This window comes from Lissotriton helveticus, chromosome 5_1 (assembly GCF_964261635.1).
Source record: "Lissotriton helveticus chromosome 5_1, aLisHel1.1, whole genome shotgun sequence".
NCBI classification, from domain to species: Eukaryota; Metazoa; Chordata; class Amphibia; order Caudata; family Salamandridae; genus Lissotriton; species Lissotriton helveticus.
The window spans coordinates 757,535,156-757,558,366 of NC_136065.1; the positions used below are offsets into that span (position 1 = coordinate 757,535,156).

The window sequence follows — 23,211 nt, forward strand, 5'->3', positions numbered from 1 at the left end:
TTCGACACGGTATTTTCAATCAACATCATAAAATTATCTAAAATAATAATAAGAGACAAATAAATCCAGATTAATTGGTTGTTTTGCCGCTTTATTTAAACACCTGCTCTCGGTTCTCCACAAAGAGCTTCTGCCGAGAACTTGCCTTTCTTCGTGGAATTGTAAACAACCGAAACGCGGTCGAGTTTGGCAAATCAGTGTAGGCAGTCCATTTTTTCAGCCTATCAAGTTTCAGCCCTGGGCGACACTTGGCTCACGTGCAATAAAGAGTGAAACGCTCGTGGGCGTGAGCCGGAAATCTCCAAAAGGGACACCAAAATAGGCTATGAGCATTGTTTTCTTTTAAATGCCGAAGGATTGTTATGGTGCTTGTACCATTGGTTTCAAATAAAGAGCGTAAAGTCCCAGCTCTTCACTGACACACTGTGTGCTCTTGGATTAATTCGTCTAATCTCTGACACACCTCAACCAAACAGAAATAACTATTTAGTATTAGGATATTTCCCTTTAAAAGAGATTTACTACTTTGGAAATCCAAGCTATTAAAGCGATAACAGAAAACACTAGAGCTTGTAAGATGAGTCACTTCTAGTCTAATTATTGCTCTTCATATCTGCCAGAGGACCCTTGCACGAGCAATTCCATGCACATGCCTGCCTCCTATGCGGTACTGCCGGGAGCTAACTGTCCTGCAGATCAAGGGGACACACTGTGCCATCGTGCAAGGTATTAAAAACGCAGCAAATAAGCCTTTATTTCCAAAGAAATTCCATTCGGGATGACATTAAAGGTTGCGTAAACATCCTAGAAAAAAATGATAGTCCCACAGGTGCACTGCCTTTAAAGCCGAAATACTGCCATACACATAAACCAAACCTGAATTAACTTAATTCAAATTGTTATTTTTATTACACCATGTGATTCCAAGCCACTTGAGAGCGCCACTATAAACTGATTATTTAATTGTTGATAAGAACTGCCGAAATATAATTCATTCCTAATTCTAAATTCAATCCCCATTCCCCAATGCATTTCGGATGAAAATCCACCATCAGGGGGTTTGCTTTATTTTTTTAATCCAAATTGCAATAAACATGCTGAAAACTAAGAATAAGAAACGTATGCACGTAAAAATAAAATTGCGCGTTTGCCAACAGTTAACACGCTTTCAATGCCACCACAACCACCACCCCATCCACCACCACCACCACCACATCCACCATCACCTCCACATCCACCATGACATCCACCGCCACATCCACCACCACATTCATCACATCCACCACCGTCACATCCACCACCACCACCACCACCACATCCACCACCACTTCCACCACCACCGCATCCACCACCACCACTACATCCACCACCACCCCATCCACCACCACCACCGAATCCACCACCACCACCGCATCCACCACCACATCCACCGCATCCACCACCACCGCATCCACCACCACATCCACCATCACCACCACATCCACCACCACCACCACATTCACCATCACCTCCACCACCACCACCACCACCACATCCACCATGACATCCACCACCACCGCATCCACCACCACCGCATCCACCACCACCACTACATCCACCACCACATCCAATACAACCACCACCCCATCCACCACTACCACCACCACCGCATCCACCACCACCTCCACATCCACCGCATCCACCTCCACATCCACCGCATCCACCACCACATCCACCACCACCACATCCACCATCACCTCCACATCCACCATGACATCCACCACCACCGCATCCACCACCACCGCATCCACCACCACCGCATCCACCACCACCGCATCCACCACCACCGCATCCACCACCACCACCACACCCACCACCACTACATCCACCACCACATCCACCCCACCACCACCACATCCACCACCACATCCACCACCACCATATCCCCCAGATCCACCACCACCACATCTATATGTGTGTGGCTCTGTGTGTGTTTAGGTGCAAATGCAATGTTCTTGGATTTTCGTCACAATAAAATACACTGAACATAATCTTCACAAAAGTTAATTACAAACATTTAAGCTATTGCCATTATAAATTACAATAACTTTTATTTAAGTATTAATTATTTACAAAATTAAAAGCCATTGTTATTTGTAATATCAATACATCTAAGTCACGTAAATACAACACACATTGCATTACAAATGCTATAGGTGTCACATTTGCGAAAGTTAAAACTATTGACATTGTAACTGACAAAGCTATTAATTTAGCTACTTTCAAAACCAACACATAAATAAAAAGTGTCATTTACAATACCAATAGCTCAAACTTTCCTAATGCGAGACCTATTGCATTTCCAATGCTTGTTACTATTGGTGGCTCAATAGACCTCACACTTCGCCCCACCCCCTCTTGCGATTTTGAATATAACTACCTGTGCAGGTCCGCCTTCACACTTCTTGATAATCCTCTGGTTATTAGTAATTGTTCAACTTTTGCAGCCGCTTACAAATTTTAAATATAAAGCCTACTATTCGATCCTTGGTGATTGTGGGCATTCTTCTCCTAAATATCTTAACCATAGCCCCTATGCCAAGTCCATTGAACATTTGATACATCATCTTCCATGCCTTCAGTTGAAGGTCTTGAACACCACTCCATTACATTTTACATTCTTTTCACCTCTGTTCTTCCTTTTCATAGTCCTTACTAATTGAGACATCACCCTCCTTCTCCTGCCGCTCTCCCTGCTTTTCAAACATGGTAGTTTGTAATTATAATGTTTTCCCAGCCACTCCTAAATTAAAATGCTACCTGTGATCACAGTTTTAAATGGTATGCTTTCCGCTAAACAAAGAGAAAAACACAAATAAAAAAACTAAAAAAAACATAATTTGCAATGCCAATAGCTCCAACTTTCACTATTGCGAGACCTATTGCATTGCAAATGCTTGTTTAGGTTGAAGCCTACCAGAAAGCGCAGCTGTCTGATTTCCTAAGGAGTTCTTGGACATTCTGAAATCTTTACAGCGAAAGCATTTGGTCTATTGCTTACCATTGGCTTGCTTTTTGTAACACATATTTGCTTGCTTTGTATTTGCTGATTTTATTTGATTTAGGCTGCCCAGCTTGAGTTAGTCCCTCCAATGGAGCAAAACTGTATATCTGCTTGATCTGTTCTCCTTGGCACTAGGCCCATCTACACTCGCGAGGTAAAATTTTTATTGTGACAGTTAGGGGTAGGCTCGGTGGTGAGAATTCTGTGGATCCTTGTGAATTTTGGAAGTTCACTTCACAAATGTTAGAAAAATATACAGTTTTAGGAAACTTTTGAGCTTTGCAGGGCATTGTAGGTAAGAAAATGCCATGGGATCCATGCAAGGCATATCACCCTGGGTGTCTAGTTTTCAGAAATGGGTGGCCGCTGAGCCAGGGTCAGTATTCTGTAGCTACCTGCATTGCCAAATTAAGTCCTTTTTCATAAGAAACATTGATGTCTCCACATTGCATTTGGGCCCATTTCTCTCATGGGTGCTGTGCCTACCCACACAAGTGAACTCCCATTTATAATGGGAACATGGGGGAATCCTGGGTGGTAAGAAATGTGTGGCTCCTGCAGATTCCAGTACTTTTACTAACACGGATGTAAGGAAAATGTGTTTTTGTAACCAGTATTTAAGGTTCTTAAGTGCGTTTGACTCAAGATCCACTTGGGCTCCACACGAGGTACACTGCCCTGGAATCCCTGATGTCTTTTTTACAAAAATATCTGGTGTTGGGAGGTTTCCCTAGACACGAAATACACACTTTCAGTAAAAGTCTGAGAAGACCAATATTAGTATGTGTGTACACGCACACACACACAAATTCACTCTTTGGTTCAAAGTGTACATTTTATTAACCAATGATTTCAATAAAATGCTAAATATCACTTAACATAATTGGCAATTCAAAATATTATACACAAGACTTGCAGCTTGTGAGCTGCAAAGCCACATTAAGGCACCAACAGCTTTAGAAGCCATTCATGCACCTTTCGTGCATTTGTGGAAAAGTAAATTTTGCCATGTCGTATGTGCCTACGTGTTCCCCATCTTATGTTATATGTGCATGATCGATATGCATATATTCCCCTCTGATCGATTAAAGATGCAATTACAGTTGTGTCCATCTCTAGTATGCTAGTTTCCGGTCTTCGTGAAAGCAACGAATATTAGGCCTATGCAAACCTACGTTGCCACGTTTCACAGTGTGCACGTTAATTCATTGAATTGTCCCCGTTTCTAGGCCTCAAAAGGGCCCGGACTCAGATTCAGCTCCTGTTTCCTGAACCCTCCAAGGAGCGATACAGCCCCCACCTGTATCCCTGACCCTTCACTTACTTCATGTCTCGCAGTGCCCGGCCCGGCCTGGCTCTGCCTCCCAGTCTGCCAAGAGTATGTTATGTTTCTAGTTATCAGTCCAGCCCTCCTTCTCTGCATTCCTAAGCTACTGAATCGCATCAATAGTTTCCGTCATGGTCTAGCCTTTATGTCTACATGTAAGAGAAATACTGCATCTATATTCATAGAATATACCACATAACCCAATACATGTAGAATAATGCATGCACCCGTCTTAGAGTCTATTAGCCTTTGCCCTGATAACTTTTGGATTCTATCAACATGTTCTCTAAACACTAGATACTAGATATGCCTTAGGTACATGTCGCTCTGACACTCCAGACTTTAGTCTCCTCTTCTAGCGCAGAAGTCATAGCCCCCAGTTCTCCCTGGTAACACGTCATTGCCCGTTTGCGCGCACCACTAGGTTAGAGGTCCCAGCTGCTCAGGTAGCCCCCTCCATGTTTCCGCCCCATTTATGACATGTTCTGTTACGTTTACATCACATGTCTATGTATACGCCCTGTACACGCCTCTTGTTACACCCACTTTATGCCTTATCTTTCGCGACTGCTACAAACCACGCCTACTGCTACGCCTACTGTATTGAATGTAATGTATTTTGTTTAACTATATATATTGTGCACTGTTATTAAAAGCCAGCCTTATTCCTGCCCCCGGCAGCTGCCATCCTATTCCCATGCAGGCTGTCCTGTTCCTGTCCTTTATGCCTGATTAAAGCCTGTAAACTCCCGCTACCTCGAATCTTGACTCTTATTTATTGAGCTATCTGTTTATATGAGAATCCTGAAAAATAGAACCGGTAATTAATTATTTATTTACCACACATTACACACAGAAAGCCATTCACACGGTTAACTGTGAGCCCAGTGCTCACATCAACTAACTGTGCCATGCCAGTCACTTTTTTTTATACTCCCACATTAATGACACACCAATCATTCCACCAATCACCCATACATCATCCAACATGCAAACACATCACAAGCAAGTCACTAACACACACTGCCAGCCAACCTCAACTACATACACTGTCAGTCGACTACAACAAAAAGCACACTGCCAGTCAACTGCCAATACTTACATCGCCAACCAGCCACCAGCTTATGCCTCCCGGACAGTCAGCCGACACTCAGACATTCCATTGAAGCTCCATGCCCCTTTCATTTCTAAAACATTCCCACAGTGAACAGATTAGTAAGACAAAGCAGATACATAAAAAAAATGTAAATTAAAAACAGCACACTAATTAGATTTTTTTTTTTTTTAATCAAATCTTTTTATCTCCAAATTTAAAAGAATCCATCTATTGGTAGAAGATGAATAACCCACTATGATTATATGCACAACGGGTATTACTAACCTATCAAACAATTGGCAACCTGGAGTTGAAACAGAAAATACGTAGCAATACAGACTGTAGGGTCAGTTGCCTTTTGCTCTCATTGCTGCTCCCAGTACTTGAGTTGCGTATGGTGCAGTTTAAAAAGCGTGAGCACACATAGGCCGGGATTAGGCCATTCTGGGTAGTACGTACGTCTCTCCTTTTGTACTCCTCTTTGGACACAAACTCTACGTCTTCGACAAGAAAAGTCTATTTTGGTTGTTGGAGGAATGTATTCAGGAACGTTTTGATATTTATTTCAATCTAGCTACATCCTCAACCACTCCAATTTTAGGAACACTTTCTCCACTGCACCAAGGCTTTCCATTACAGATTGCTGAAACTACAAAAATCGTCTTGGGCTATAGAGAGCGAGAACTATCTTTCAAAACAACGTAAGCATGGACGGATGCTAAATGAAACAAATGAACTGCCACCTTCTTGTACCTGATTTATGACTTTCGACAAACATTATATGTTTCTAACCTATGGTCTACCCCTTCGTTGTGCTTGTAGTAAAATAGAAAGTAAACTGGTTTGCACACGTATGCTTCCTGACCCCAAAGAGACTTACATGAAGTACTTTAATTGTCAATTTCTGTGAGCGGGTGGGTATCTATTCTGTCTAAAAGTTTCAAAGGAGAAGGTTAATTGCTATCCAAGGCATTGTTCTGTTCCCTTTGAAACTTCTTGCACACACTCTCTTTAGGATATCCTTTATGGTTAGAGGGGATTGTGCCTTTTGACCCAGTGCCCACTGTGAACAAATCTTTAAATAATTGCTCCCCAGTGTAGAAATAGTCTGCCTATACATGGTGCCCTGGTGAAAAAGTAGTCTGGCAAGTTCCCTCACAATATTCTTTCACTGGTTGCAGAACCAGGGAGTTCAGTTGATCCCTACCTGTGTACACCCTAAGTATATGCATAGCCAGTAGCACTTGTACAGGACATATACAGCATAATACTGTAACATGCGCTCTTGCTGGGAATGTACTGTCTGAAAACTAAACAGCAGTTGAACAGGTGCCAGAGACTCTTCCACAGATACATCTTGACCTGATACACCGTTCTCTGAGAAACAATGAATTAAATGGTCTAGCACAGGCCAAATCGACTCAGTCTGGGTGATCTTGTGGCAACGCTGTAGCACTCTGTAATAAATTCAGCATTCGTGCAGAAGCAAATACTGATATTGACTCATGGTTGCAAAATATCAAATCTATAGACATGTATTTTGTTGCAAGGAATCTCACAAATTACTGTAATAGGCATGGGTTTTGGTGTTGTCTACCAGCCTGACACACTTGGGATAAAATATTGTGCATGTGCCATCAGCTCATTTCATCTATTGGTTTTATTGCACTGCAAGTGATGACATTTCCCTCAATCACGTCCACGTCTACCTGGAAATGTGTGTTACCATACCTGGCCTGGCAAGCCAGTCGTTTTAGTTTTCCTTTTCTTTCCACTTTATAGGTCCAACCTTGTTGCCCTCTATTTGTTAGAGGATCCAGCATTTCTCCCGAACTGTGCTACTTGTAGCACATTGCTACTCCTTTCTTCTTCAGTCTGCAGATGTTTTGGAATGGTGTTGTCCATAATGTGTCTTACCATTCAGAGAGTTCCTGCATCTTTAGATGCTGCTAAGTGTGACATTTACTCCCTGGTTATCTTTGAATCCGCTTGTGAGTATCCTTGTTTCCACGTTCCAAGGTGGCCTGCATGTTGATTTACAACATGGCAACCATGTTTGAACTTTAAAATCGTGATAAACTTTGTACAGGGCAATTCTAAGATATCCGTCCTCTGCTATTTTTTATATTTTACTTTTTATTGCAAGCATATGCCTGCCATATTTAGGTACTATTTTTCAATTTTTTTTTTTTATTCTTACATTTGATCGTGCATATGTTTGAGTTTGTGTGCGTTTGCGAATGGGTGAGCATTGGAATGTAAGTTTAAGTTGGTGGGTGTATAAAATGATGCAGGGGTGCAAATGTAAGTCACAGACTGTATGTAGGTTGATTTATTGAGAGCCTAAACTTATCAGTGATAAGTCACTTTCACTTACATGTGTGACCTGTTGGCATTGGCCTTGCCTGTTTTTATAGTTTTGCAGCCTTTATTTATTTTTTAAATAATGTGCACTTTTTTCTCTTGTAGGTAAGCTGCATTTGGGGATGCACATATGATGAATGTTAATCAGCAAGCACATCTTGGCGCTTCCTATGGGCACCCTACACCTGAATATCGTGGATATCCGCAGCCTGGTTATGGAGCTATGCCGGCCTCTGGGGCACCTCCCCCACAGTATGCAGCATACAACGGTCCGGTAACTGGATACTCGCAGACAACTCAACTGCAAGGTAACTGCAACAGGAGCTTCTACTATTTACAGAAACATTTATGTTTCACTTTTGGTTTACGTGGGATTCTTATCTTCTCAAGGTCAGTCATGTTACTACCACTGCAGGAGTGAGCACGTTCTGCAACATGTGTACCTTTGTTTGAAGTGATTTCCAACTGTTGAGTTTTGCTCTTGAATTGCAAGACCCACTTTAAGGAGGCTTCCCTGATTTTCAGGTCTCGCGCCTGCGATTGCAGGCCAAAGGCCTGCAGTCGCAAAGCGAGACTATTGTAATCATTCCGACTTTCAAGGACTAAATAGGAGAGGACAAGAGACTGGCACGCGCACGCAGCAGCCTGCCTGAATCGGATCGGATCAGGTCGCGCGCGTCAACACGCGCTCCGATTCCAGCAGGCTCTTCACAACACATGCACAACACACATACAGTCCCCCACCCGCGCATACACACACACACATACAGAACCCCCCCCCCCCCCGCCGAGCATACACACACGCACACACATACACAGAGAACCCCCCGGCACTTACACACACATCCCCTACCTCGTCTCGGCGTCTTCGCGCTCCCTTACCCCCGCGCCTCTGGTGCGCGCGCACCACTGGTCCTTCTTCTGTGTCTATGATGTAGATCTCCCATGAAGTGTTAACGCTGGAGTACGCAGGAAGAAATCAGACGACGACTAGGTCTTGGACAAGTCTCCTTATTTCCAGATGACACAACACACACGTGAGGTAATCTACTCCCTCGCCTCGACCGTCTCATAATCGTGAAGCACGCAACCTCGTATACATATGTTACGCTGCAGCATCTTATTGGCAGTTGAAGAGCCGGCCGGCGACACTGCTTGGGTGGCAGGCTTGTTGTGCCAGACACCATGGGGCACGCACGGGGGGGGGGGGCAGCACGGGGGTTGTAGTTCACAAGTCGGACAAATCTACTTTTCATTCCATGGGCGCACAGACATGAGGAGGTGAGGCTGAGACTGCAGCTCCCGGCATACCATTCGCCACGAGTCCTGGGAGCAGTGAGTAATAGAGCATGTTTTGCAGCCGGGCTCATGTGTAGTTGCAGCAGGGATTGGTGTGCGACCGGGAGGAGTGTTTATGTACTTCGGTGTCTGCGTAGCAGGTGAGACGACTGCTCTGCGGGAGGGAGTATCACATTAAACTTCTACTTGTAAGTAAAAGGCAGCGAAAGTTACTTCTTTTGGAGGTTGGCGTAGGCTTTTGATGCCCGGACTGTCACTTCTGCACATGACCGCCACATAGAAGAAGCGAGTGAGATGTCACGCTGTCTATTGGCAGTAAATTAAGTCATTACCCAACCTGCTCTTTGTATCATCCCAAACTGCTGCTAGTTCCTTTTACTTCTGGGCAGTCACGTGCGCCCTATTTTAATTTATTTATTTATTTTATTTTGAAAGTTTTATATAGCGCGAACAAGATCTTTGCAGATATCAGAGCGCTTTACATAGAAAGGGGGAACATGAGGGAGCATAGTCAAACAGATACGTCAGTGAAGCTAATAGTACAAATAAGTGGGAACATAGAAAATCACGTAAGTCGATAATACAAGTAAAACAAATGAACAAAGGGGTCGACCAAGTAGTAAAGATCGGTGCAGAGACTTAAAAGAGTCCAAAATAATGGTTCAAGTGTATTTAGCCATGAGGATAGCTTTTACTTCTTTCTTAAACAGTGTAGTGGAGGAGATGAGCCTCGTATCAGGAGGGAGTGAGTTCCAGATCCTGGGTGCCATTCCTGAGAAGGAGCGCTTATACGTTTTTTCCTTCCGGAATCTTCGAGGCTTCAGCAGAAGATTGTTTGTGCCTCTGGTATTTCTAGAGCCTCCAGAAATTGTCAGCTTCTGAGTGAGATAGCTGGGTGATCTCAGGTGGACAGCCTTGTGCGTCATGCAGGCGATTTTCAGATGTATTCTGGCTTCAAAAGGTAGCCAGTTCAAGTATTTCAAGTCAGGTGAGATATGTGAGTGTTTTTTTGACCCAGTGATGAGTCTCGCTGCAGCGTTTAAAGAAGCTCTTAGGGGTGCGGTAGTAGTTAGGGTGAGTCCGCAGAGGGCGATGCTGCCATATTCTATTCGAAGGATGACTAGAGCTTGTACTGCAGTTTGGAAGTCTTTGGCAGGGAGGAAGGGTTTAAGTTTCCTCAGGGTATTGATTTGGTAGTTCGCTCCCTTAGTTGCCTTGCTGATATGTTGCTGCATGTTGAGATTGGTGTCAAGTGTTATGCCTAAAGATTTTGCTGAGTCCACGATGGTGGGTTGGACATTGAGTGCAGTTAGGTGTTTAAGCCAAGTTTAAGTGGTAGAGATCTTCGCGGGAGGAGAGATAAGAAGGAACTCTGTTTTCAGAGCATTGAGTTTGAGATGATTATCGGCAAGCCAGGATTGGGTGCTTTTGATCGTTGAGTTCAGGAGCAAAATGTCATTGGGGGATTGTAATTTGAGATATAGTTGGGTATCATCGGCGTACATGTGAAAGTGTACATTGGATGCTTGTAACAGGGTGGTGAGAGGTTCCATAACTAGGTTGAACAAAGTTGGGGATAGGGAGGAACCTTGGGGGACACCTAGCGAAACAGGAATTGGCGAGGACATCAGGTTGTTGCTCTTGAATTTCTGCGACCTGTTGTGTAGAAAGGAAGTGAACCACTTGAGAACAGTCCCAGATAGACCCATTCTTGTGTTTAATAGTTCGAGTAAATTCTCATGTTTGACGGTGTCGAATGCTGAAGAGAGATCAAGAAGGATGAGGAGGCAGGTATCGTTTTGGTGTAGGATTTGAAGGGCGTCGTCAATTATGTGGGTCATAGCAGTTTCTGTACTGTGTCCTGCTCGGAATACTTTGAAGTACTCACGACTGCGGTAATCCTGATCCCTAGACTTTAAAGATGGTCGGTCCGAATTTGATTTCACTCTGGGCTCTAGGACAGACGTCTCGCTGAACTCGTATCCTTGGAGGTCTGGCGATCTCCGTTAACTAGACGAGGGTCTTCCTCAACTCTATGTGGGGTCGCCCCAAATTCTTGTGCGACTCCTAACCTCTGGGGGGAGGTGGAGGAACATCCTGAAAACATTGGGGGTAATTCCTGCACTCTATAAGGGAAATGCATCCTTAACTCAAGGATGTATGTATATGCTTTCTGAACTTCAAGGCGCACACCCGGTTCTAGCGAGTGGGCCAGGCCCACCCAAACAACCTTTTATCCTCCCAGTCGGCGGACGAGGCAATGAGGACGGCCAAAATATTGCTATGCTTTTTCACTTTGTTTACAGTAATTGTCAATCTGGGGTAGCGTTGTCACCTTGTTATGTTAGTTGTAACTATGTAAGCTGTGTACCCAGACATGTTTTCAATTGTTTTAATCATTTGGTATTCTGAACAATGCAATGGTGTAAGGAGTGTGGGATCTTTTGCTTTTATTTAAGCTCTGTAGAGGTTGGTCTCTCCCTAGTTTGTGCTTTGAGCTACTGCAGAACAAAGTAGGTGATTCTGATGCTTTGTCACTGAATGCATTCTTTACAATAGCCTGCGCTCTGCATCTGCTTAATATAGGGAACATACTGTCGCTTCCGAGAATGCCTTATAATTTACTGCCAGTACCCTCAATCAATAATAAAGGTATCACTTCCTACTCCTCTGTATTATAATGTGAAAAATAGTTTATTTCAAAATCTACAGTTGTGAAAAATAGGTAATATGGACAGGTGAAATGTCCCACAACAATACAGCACTATTGTTTCTTATACATTCATGGAACTTCTTAAGGCACTTTTATAGTGAGGTTGTTGAAACGTAATTACCATACATACTCCAGTAATGTTCTTCAAGTATTTATTAAGTTGAAGTAGATGACCACCGACCCATACAGGCAGCTGGGCATAACTGATTCCAAATTCGAAATATTCCCCACAGTCCAAGGTTGTACATTCTGCTGTCATCAGTGACCACTTAGAATGATACAGTCTCCCAGCCTATGATGACCAAGACCAGATTCCAACCCAAGGAACACAATGCTGGACAACAGATCATAACATAGATCTGATACTGTGATAACTTTTTAAAAAATTGTTCAAGCTTCTAATGGTAGCCCTCAACTGGACACCAGTTATTACTATTGTGGCTTTGCTATTTATTACTTCCTAAAAAGACTACATACCACTCCACAACATAAACTACCATTCCACATAAATACACTCCAAAACACAGAATCCTACTCCACAATTGCAAAACACTCAGTACCACAGTATTACTATCCACATAATTCCACAATGCACCATGTCCCATTATTCCAATACAAAAATGCCCTCCGCACCACACAGTTAGTAAAAAAGATTGCCATTTACATTGCCAATAGCTCCAGCAAATACAAGACCTAGTGCATAAGTACGAAACGTTGCCATTTACAATGCCAGCAGCTCCAAACTCCAACAAATGCGAGACCTATTGCATTTCCAATGCTTGTTTTCCGTCTGATCGTTCTGATGCATTTTTTCTTTTAAACGTACAAGTACTATGTTTTGACAACGCCTCAGCATTTCTGCTTTTAATTGCATATACTCCAAATCATGAACTTTACATTTGTTAGGAATTATTATAGTTCATAAAAATAGTTTGAGTTTTTGCCCAGTGGAGATTTTTCCCTTGTGAGTTTTGGCGAGATTGGTTGTATCCATTTTTTTCAGTTTTATTACTTTATTATTAAAGCTGTAGTCTATTGGTAGAGAAACTCAGATTGTGTTGGCCATTCATCACACTAACTCTTAGTGTTCGGTCTTACCTGCCAACAGTGCCTGTGCTGTCGCTGCGAGTGGTATTGTTTACAATGAGGATCTTGAAGCCCACCCATTGCTTACCATTTGTTGGCTTCCTTGTCACTCATATTTGATACCTCCCTAATTGGACAGCTTTTGCCTATGTCCAATCTTGTTCTTTCATTTAGACCATGGACTAAGTACTGGTTGATTTAGTTTGATTATTGTCCTTCTGCTGTCCATCCATTGCTTACACTGTGATTCATGTAATATTTTCTTACTACTTCTCTTTTCTTTATTCTTCCCATGTTGCTTCCTGCTTGCCATTGCTTGTCCCCGCCTGCATCCCATCTTCTTTTGCCATCTTTCCTGGGTCCCATCTTTTTTTTTGTAATCTTTATATACTGAGTACTTTACCTAAAGGTAATTGGAGCGCTTTACATGAGCATAGTTTACACAAGGTCACAATTTTTTTTAAGTGAGATTACGCGTTTTGCCCATCATCACAGGCTGTCAAGCCGATGCTGAGACTTGATCCTGCTTTCCCAGTATTTATAATTCCTCTGCAGTCTTTCGTTTGGCTTGTGGTGCTCTGGGCCTACTTTAAGCCATTGAAAGATAAAAAATAAAATAGCATGCTTGATGAGTTTTATTTTTTATTGAACAGTATACACAGCCATTTGCCTACAACCCTGGGGCCGGCAGCATGTCAGTTTGACAATTAAAACACAGCTTCTACGCCAACATCCCGTAGGGCAGGCAACGATTATTGGGTATGTAGTAGTTCTGTTCACTAAGGCACGTGATACAACCGAGTGTGTCTAAACATTTAGAACATGTAAAGGACAAAAAAAAACAAAATAAGGAACTCCGCTATCCCCCCTCTCCCCTGCCGTCCTGTCAAGTTAATGGAGTAGCACCATTATATAACATATGACATATCATAGGTTTCCTCGTTGGTTCCCGATCTGTATTTGTTCCTGCCCCTACTCTCCACTCCAGGTGTTGTACTATAGTAGTTGGTGTGACCCAAGTTCCCTGTTGTAAATATGATATGAACTAACTAGCCAACTGTCAAGTGTGTTCTACTTGGCTTGTTCATTTCGAAGGTGTTGGACCTGGTGTTACCAGACCACATAGGGTAGCCTGACACGGAGTAGGAAGGTCCTTCCCAAGGCAAAAGTTTTAAGCTTGCGCCACACCCTCACAGGAGCCCAGCGTCCATCCACTCAAAAAGGACACTACACCAGTTTTAGAAAAATACGGGTACCTTTTATAAAAATTCCTTAAGTTATCTTATTCCATCTGACATGAGTTGGTTAAACACATCAAGCACTTCTACATCTGTTTATCTGCATTTATAAAAGAAAAACTCAACAATACATTCAGTTCAAGCACCTTGTTCTCCAGGAGAAAATGAATTCAATAATTCAATTAATGCTCTAAATTTCAGGCAATACTTTTGTATGTCAAATAAACTTTAGCAGGAAGAAAACATTCTACACCATCTCAAAGAAGCAAGATTGTGCACCACCCCTGTCTAGGAACCATTTTGCATATTTCTGGTTTCAGTAACATTGGAGTATGCGAGATCTTAGCAATTCTCAGAATCATTTACCCCTGGTAAAGTAAGATCAGGCATTTATTTCCCACAGTTTCATGTTTCTGTTTTGGTAACCTGACTGGCTCTGGCTTCTGCTTAACTCTAGTAAAGAGCCAGTGGTATTTCTGGATATGGCAGTTCTCTAGGATTAGTAAGGCAGTCCTGACAGTCCAAGGTCCCCTTGATCTATACGTAAGCTTTCATTGAGGTTCCAATAAGCAGTTCAACCGCTATGCCCTGTAGCGTTTTCTTCGTTTACATGCCCCGCACCAGCCCCCAGAACCCTGCTTACTTGTGGCTTGAAGTCTTGTTTATGAATTCAAAGGTTACCGGCAATCTTCGGTCTTGCCGTCAACCTCCGGCGTATATTTCTAGCCCCCTGAGCTGTGAGGCACACCCACCCACCAGCTCTACTCGGGAGCGGAGGAGCCCCCGCAGCCACCCCATGACGAATTTCTTGAGGCTTGGGTGAGTCTGTTGGCTGCCCGGCTTCGCGCCGTCGTCGCTCTGCCTCTCCCCGTCGTAGCCGAGCAACTCACTGGGCTTGCGCGGGAGGCGAGACACTGCAGCGCAACGCCGCCCCCTCTGAGGAGAAGGCCGTTCCCCTGTCATGCTTGCGCAGAATGAAGAACACTACGGGGCGGCTCCGCCTACTCGGCGATGAAGTTCTTCCCTTCACTTGACCTGCGCAGGGGGATGAACACTGCACACCGCCACGCTATCGCTACAGGGCTCTCTTCAGTACGGCGGACGTCCGATTGCCAATTTCCCCCTTCCTCTTCGCAGAAGTTGCTGAGCTTCACAGGAAGGTGCCCCAACTCGTTGACTCGGCGCGCAACCTCTCGCCACAGCCGAGGCCCAATGGAACTGTTCCCCGGGTTCTGCGACAGTCTATCTTCCCAGCGCTTCCCAGCACACGTGTTCCTGGGCAAGTAAGCGTTGTTTACAACGATACAGAATCCCTGTCAATTTAGATGACGCTGGTTAGGAAGGGAGGGTCAAACTCTCCTAAAGTGGTGACACCTGAGCTGGGTTCAGGAGATGGCTTTCCAAGGTGGGGCCAGATCTATAGGCAGGGGGGGGTAACGACAGCAGAAGAAGGCTACCCCTAAGAGAACTAAATCTCCCACAGCGCCCAATCCCCCTGACACCACAGCCTGTCGTCCAACCAGCCCAACAGTGTCCTAAAATGGCCGCCCAGGTTCTGGCCTTGTATACCTTTGGTCCAGGTTACCAGAATGGGCCAGAAGGTTCTAGATCTCCCTAATATAAGTCTATGGGCCAGTCCCTGAGGTAATCAGTTGTGGCAGTTGCCAGCCACCATTTTGTGGGCCTACATTTTCATGATAAGAGAGGGGCATTTAGGCCTAAAAGGAATTTAGAGGGTCAAGGACGCACCTAATCCCTAGGACAACACCAAAAAGTCAAGTGGACATAAAAATGAAAGGAATTGGAAGGTAGAAAAGGGGACAAAAATTAATAAATAATAGGAGGGACCACCCAAAGGGCTGACAGGTCTAACAGAAGGTAGTTTCCGCCTGATCTTAGCCGGGCAGCGAAAGCTTCCCATATGTCAGTAGGTCTAGATCTGCTAGGCATTAGTTCCCAATATTGGGACAGCTGATCCTTGCAATAAGTGGCCGCCTTCAACCATTCGGCTATTGTGGGAGGATTTTGTTTCTTACAATGAATGGCCACCTGCCATTTCGCCAGCAACCACAGCATGGCCGTGAGTTTACCACAATTCTTTGGCACCTCCTGTACATATCCCAATACCACTATCAAAGGTGTAACTGCTAAGTGATTGTCTGTAATGTGACCAATGTGTCTAAAGATGTCCAACCAATACTGAGCTATAGGCCCACAACCCCAGGCCCGGTGAGGAAATGTGGCGCTCTGAGCTCCACATCTCCAGCAACTCACATCTGGGTGTAGTCCCATGCGATGCAATTGGGGAGGAGTGTGATATATTCTATGCAAGTAATTAAAATGGATAAGTCTCAGTCTGTAGTTCGGTGAGAGGTGTTCCAGTTAGGAAAAACAAAACTGCCACTGTTTTTCTGTAATGGTGAGATCAATGTCTCTTTCCCATTCCACCTTGGCTGGGGCGTGTGCTACCGGGGATTCGCTTTGCGTAATACTATAGATACGCGTTATCAGTTTTCAGGGGGATGGATTGGATAATACATTCTCCAGCGCTGGCAGTGTAGGTGGCGACTGGGGAAATTCTTCATATCTGGCGGGGCATGTCACCCTATTCTGATAGTATAGTGACATATCGGACGCTTTAGATGTCTGCGTGTTGCACATCTGTTGAATCTTTAAAAAGGTTCAGTCTGGGAAAAAATCACACCCTTTCTCCAATTTATGGGACTCGCTCCCATTTGGGTTGCTTTATCTATTAATGGAGCCAGGAGAGGATTCCTGCCTATAGGCATGGTTTGCGCATATAAGACCTTCTGGCTTGCCCTCTTTGCAATCCCTTTCTATGCCTAACGCATTGTCTCCACTGTGTCTATTTCCAGATGGGGACATTTATAGGGTTGATATACGGCCGTGTTAAGTGGGAAAGGTGCCACCTTATCAATTTCTATTGCAACTTGGGGCTGAAAGGGTGTAGGGTTCTGCTAAAAATGTAGGTTTTGTGTCTGCACGCTGAATGCATGTAGTTCGAAATCTGGAGCTCCCAGACCTCCCTGTGTAAAAGGCAATGTCAGTATGTTCCACGATACTCGGGGCTGTTTGCCCGCCCATACTAATTCTAGGATGTTAGACTGGAGCCTCTTGAAGAAATGAACGTTTTTAGTGGCATTCGGATGTTCACAAACCGGTATAATAATTTAGGTAATATTAAAATTTTTAGGGCTCGGGCCTAGCGTACACTGCGCATGCAGTGTCGCGCAGCGAGAGTCCTTTTCCCGGGGTTTGGAAAATGGACCTGGAAATTCCACGCAGCTTGTGCGTGTTATTTCCAAGGTCCATTTTCATTGGCCTTTGCGTGCGTGCTGTTTTTGAACAGAACACGCAATAGGCCATAGGCGGTCGCGTAGCTCAGCCTATGGCCTATTGGTGTCTGTTACGCGCACCAGAGGCCATATATCTTCAATTATCGCGGCCGTCAGGCCACGATAATTGAAGACATATGCTCGCAGAGGCGCGCACGCACCACTCGCGAGCTTTTTTTTTTGCATCCATTTCAGGGCGAAGCAAGTAAACGCTGACGTAGAGCTTAGAGGTTTAACAGGTTTAGATCAAACAAGTACACTGCCAGGATTAAAGTGAACGATGGAAGCAGGATCCATGCTAAATTGGTGCCCTACTTGGTTGTTTTCTGTAGCAATATAACTGAAATATTTTAGATGTGTAATGGCTAGGTAGGAGAGCTGGGCCCACCTAGACTACCTATTTTTCTGCCTACTTCTTCTAGCGCCGGCAGATACAACTTGGTCTCTGACATTGCCTTGGCTTTCCACAAACTTTCTTTCACCTGAATGTGTCTCGGGCTTTTTGAAAAGTTTGTAGTAGCCCATCACTCATTTTGGAAGACTGTTTTACGTATTGAGCACCAGAGTGCACTATATTTTAACACCTGTGTTTACCCTCCTCTTACCGAGATATTGATGGTAATGTCTGGCCGCCGCTGTTGCTTTGAGCCCTCTTTGTGCCTTGAACTGCTATTTGAGCCTTCAGCTCGATGCTGCTCTGAACCGTAACTTTAATGCGACTCAGGGTTGCAAGGTTAGGGAGGGAGTTGCGAGCCTCCCTGGGAACATAAATTACTTGGTCAGCCAACTCACCAGGCTTCAGATGCCAGAGCTCCAAAAAATGGTGAGACCTCAGTGGTACCTGTTGGACAGGCCTCGTGGTCGGGCCGTCCCCCCTCCGCACAACGGGGCCCGGACCCCGGCTCCCCCTGAAATCCCAGCAAGAGCCTCACCGGCGACCCCCCGAAGTAATCCACGACCCGTCCCCAACGGGACTCCAGCTCCTGAACCCTCCCGTACCGGCTGGCCCTGGTCCCCATCCGCACCATGGCCCCGGCCCAGCCGCCATCTTTGGACACTACAGCACGAGGCCGCATGGCCTCAACTCGACCCTAACCCTGGGCCTGGCCAGGCCCCGACATCGAGGCACCAACCTCCACCCAGGAGGTAGAGAGACCACTTGGCAGGTCAATGGAAGGAGTCGTCGTCAACGGCTCTCCTCAGCCAGGTGTCGATCACCCCCGGCCGCCCTGGGTGCTGGCTCCACCCCCCTGCTGGGTGTCTGGACTCCCTCATCCCGGTCCTCCCGACCTCCAGGCACGAGGGTCCGGACATCAAAGGGGACCAGACCTATAACTGGGGCAGCGCCAGACCAGGAAGGCAGTTGTATCCTGGAGTCGAGAGACACCGAGAAGAACTCATCCTTGACGGACTGCTGGCGCTGCCGCAGCCCTGCCCTGTGAAACCCTTCGTCTTGGCCTGCTGGCGCTGCCGCGGCCCTCTGCCTCGTGAAACCATCATTTTGGCCTGCTGGCGCTGCCGCGGCTCTCTGCCTCGTGAAACCATCATCTTGGCCTGCTGGCGCTGCCGCGGCCCTCTGCCTCGTGAAACCATCGTCTTGGCCTGCTGGCGCTGCCGCGGCCCTCTGCCTCGTGAAACCATCATCTTGGCCTGCTGGCGCTGCCGTGGCCCGACCCCGCAGACTCCTAAGCTCGAGGATTGTGAGCTTCCCTCCTGCCACCTCCTGTACCGATTCGGTACCAAGACTGTCCCGCTACCCCCTTTCCTTACAGAGACTAGAATTGAGAGGACCCTCGAGTCCTGAATCTCCTGTACCGCTGATAACCTTGCCACAAGACCTATATATAAAGAGTGTTGACCTCATCCTTGTGTGGTGTCTATCTGTGGGGAGGGAAGTGACCTGTCTGTACGATCGCCGGAGACGGCCCTCATCGGAGGCCTCTCCCGCAGTATTCGGCCGACCCTCCGGGTCCCCGTCTAACATTGGTGGCCAGCGGCGCGATCCGAACCAATGCATAATCGTACAGAGGGTCACTCGCCCCACGACACACAACCACCATGACAACGAAAGAGAGCGGAGCAACAGAAAAATTCCAAATGGAAAAATTGGAAGAATACAACCACCGAGAACTGAAACAATTTTGCATAGAACTTGGCCTTCCAACCACAGGACTGAGCACGAAAGAGGACTTCAAACGAGCCCTAGAATCTTGGGCAGAGACGGGTACGGCCGTACCCCAAACACGAAACCCCGAAACGAGCCCCACGCCGATAGAAGAAAGAAGATCGGGTCTCTCCCCAGAGGAGGTCCGAGAACGAGAAAAAAGCAGACTCCATGAATTGGAACTGGCGCGACTTCGCTTAGACGGAGAGCTCAAACTGGCGGAACAAAAAATAACGCTGGAACACTTACGGCTCCGAGAGGAGCGAGAAGAGAAGCAAAGACAAAGAGAGCTAGAGGAAAAGAAGCTAGCCTACGAACATGAGCGCAACCTCAAGGAACTAGAGATTCAGAAACAGAACAAAGAGCTCGGGGTCCCCGAACGCCCGATCCTGCCTGCCACTACCGATCCCAAGGTTCACATCCCCAAAGATGTCATTCGGGAGTACTACAAGAACGATGATATCCAGCAGTGGTTTAAAGCCTACGAGGTAGCCATGACCTCCCACCGGATTCCCAGGAGCAGGGTGAGCATTGTGTGAGCGTGCAGGGTGAGCATTGTGTGAGCGTGCAGGGTGAGCATTGTGTGAGCGTGCAGGGTGAACAATGTGGGAGTGCAGGGTGAACATTGTGGGAGTGCAGGGTGAACATTGTGGGAGTGCAGGGTGAACATTGTGGGAGTGCAGGGTGAACATTGTGGGAGTGCAGGGTGAACATTGTGGGAGTGCAGGGTGAACATTGTGGGAGTGTGTGTAGGGTGAACATTGTGGGAGTGTGTGTAGGGTGAACATTGTGGGAGTGTGTGTAGGGTGAACATTGTGGGAGTGTGTGTAGGGTGAACATTGTGGGAGTGTGTGTAGGGTGAACATTGTGGGAGTGTGTGTAGGGTGAACATTGTGGGAGTGTGTGTAGGGTGAACATTGTGGGAGTGTGTGTAGGGTGAACATTGTGGGAGTGTGTGTAGGGTGAACATTGTGGGAGTGTGTGTAGGGTGAACATTGTGGGAGTGTGTGTAGGGTGAACATTGTGGGAGTGTGTGTAGGGTGAACATTGTGGGAGTGTGTGTAGGGTGAACATTGTGGGAGTGTGTGTGTAGGGTGAACATTGTGTGTGTGTGTGTGTGTGTAGGGTGAACATTGTGTGTGTGTGTGTGTGTGTGTGTAGGGTGAACATTGTGTGTGTGTGTGTGTGTGTGTGTGTAGGGTGAACAGTGTGTGTGTGTGTGTGTAGGGTGAACAGTGTGTGTGTGTAGGGTGAACAGTGTGTGTGTAGGGTGAACAGTGTGTGTGTGTAGGGTGAACAGTGTGTGTGTGTGTGTAGGGTGAACAGTGTGTGTGTGTGTGTAGGGTGAACAGTGTGTGTGTAGGGTGAACAGTGTGAACAGTGTGTGTGTAGGGTGAACAGTGTGAACAGTGTGTGTGTAGGGTGAACAGTGTGAACAGTGTGTGTGTGTAGGGTGAACAGTGTGTGTGTGTAGGGTGAACAGTGTGTGTGTGTAGGGTGAACAGTGTGTGTGTGTAGGGTGAACTGTGTGTGTAGGGTGAACAGTGTGTGTGTGTGTGTAGGGTGAACAGTGTGTGTGTGTAGGGTGAACAGTGTGTGTGTGTGTAGGGTGAACAGTGTGTGTGTGTGTAGGGTGAACAGTGTGTGTGTGTGTGTAGGGTGAACAGTGTGTGTGTGTGTGTAGGGTGAACAGTGTGTGTGTGTGCGCAGGGTGAACCGTGTGTGTATGTGTGTAGGGTGAACTGTGTGTGTGTGTGTGTGTGCAGGGTGAACAGTGTGTGTGTGTAGGGTGAACAGTGTGTGTGTGTAGGGTGAACAGTGTGTGTGTGTAGGGTGAACAGTGTGTGTGTGTAGGGTGAACAGTGTGTGTGTGTAGGGTGAACAGTGTGTGTGTGTAGGGTGAACAGTGTGTGTGTGTGTGTAGGGTGAACAGTGTGTGTGTGTGTGTAGGGTGAACAGTGTGTGTGTGTGTGTGTGTAGGGTGAACAGTGTGTGTGTGTGTGTGTAGGGTGAACAGTGTGTGTGTGTGTGTGTAGGGTGAACAGTGTGTGTGTGTGTGTAGGGTGAACAGTGTGTGTGTGTGTGTAGGGTGAACAGTGTGTGTGTGTGTGTAGGGTGAACAGTGTGTGTGTGTGCGCAGGGTGAACCGTGTGTGTATGTGTGTAGGGTGAACTGTGTGTGTGTGTGTGTGCAGGGTGAACCGTGTGTGTGTAGGGTGAACAGTTTGTGTGTGCAGGGTGAGCAGTTTGTGTGTGTGTGCAGGGTGAACAGTGTGTGAGTTTATGCAGGGTGAACAGTTTGTGTGTGCATGCAGGGTGAACAGTTTGTGTGTGCGTGCAGGGTGAGCAGTGTGTGTGTGTGTGTGCAGGGTGAGCAGTGTGTGTGTGTGTGTGTGTGCGCGCGCATGGTGAGCAGTGTGTGTGTGTGTGTGTGTGCGTGCGCAGGGTGAGCAGTGTGTGTGTGCGTGCAGGGTGAATAGTTTGTGTGTGTGTAGGGTGAGCAGTGTGTATGTGTGTGTGCAGGGTGAGCAGTGTGTGTGTGTGTGCAGGGTGAACAGTGTGTGTGTGTGTGTGTGTGTGTGTGTAGGGTGAACACTGTGTGTGTGTGTCTGTAAGCGCTGATGGTATAGCGTGTTTGAACTTTTAGCGACTGTGGCTAAATTTTTAATTTTAAACTTTGTGTGTAATAACTTCTGTAAATCTTTTCTGACTGCACCTCACCTCGGGGCTGATCTTAAAAGCCTCGGTGACCACACATTCCGCCTACTCCCGCCCCGGTCCGCCGCGTCCATTTCTGGGCGTTTGATGCGGAGTGTGAGGAGGAGCCTAGCAGTTCCGGGCTCAGGGCTGCCAGGTCGGCGCTCTAGTTGCCCCTATCTCCTATAAATGTGTGTGGGCCAGCGACCGCGCAGCGGACGCGTGCAGCGGGCGCGCTGGAAGCGCGCCCAAGTCGAGCCAAGGTCTAGCCCGTCTGCGCCCGTCCGCGGCCGGACGGGGCCCGGGGCCTTAAATCCTGGTCGACCTAAGTCTCACGATTTACGGTATAGTAGACAGCAACTGGTGGATCTCTGTCCAACTTTCTCCCTATCATGCAAGCACACCATGGAGGCAGTATCGCTGCACAGCTGCTCAGTGTGTGATTTTACCCCTGAGGTTGTTCAAATCAAGGGGCCCTCTAAAGGGCAAATAAAGTCGGCACTGATAAACTGCAGATCTCTCAGTAAACACTGCATTCAAATCTATCATTTACTTGAGGATGATGCACTGGACATCCTGTTTTTAACTGAAACCTGGTTAGGAGAACACTCAGACCCCGACATAATAGAGGCCATGCCACCTGGCTACTCCCTCTCCAGATTGGACAGGAAGGTCGGCAGGGGTGGAGGGATTGCTATTGCAACCAAAGCGCCCATGGAATGCACCTTATCTCCCCTGATGGTCGATCATAGTGAAGCAGGATCTTTCACCATTATAATAGGGCCACAACACTCCCTCTCGGGTATCCTTGTCTATAGACCCCCTGGTA

At 46.4% G+C, this 23,211-nt stretch overlaps 1 protein-coding gene across 8 annotated transcripts in view; it reads left to right on the forward strand.

Annotated features, from left to right (window-relative positions):
* The window catches only part of SEC24C (SEC24 homolog C, COPII component), a 1,539,459-nt gene that overhangs the window by 80,137 nt on the left and 1,436,111 nt on the right, over positions 1-23,211 (forward strand). For all 8 annotated transcript variants that reach the window (XM_078643234.1, XM_078643230.1, XM_078643232.1 and 5 more), the window contains exon 2: positions 7,936-8,138. In XM_078643234.1, coding sequence (XP_078499360.1) covers positions 7,961-8,138 — 178 coding nt within the window. In that variant the 5' untranslated portion in view covers positions 7,936-7,960. The remainder of the gene's footprint in view (positions 1-7,935; positions 8,139-23,211) is intronic.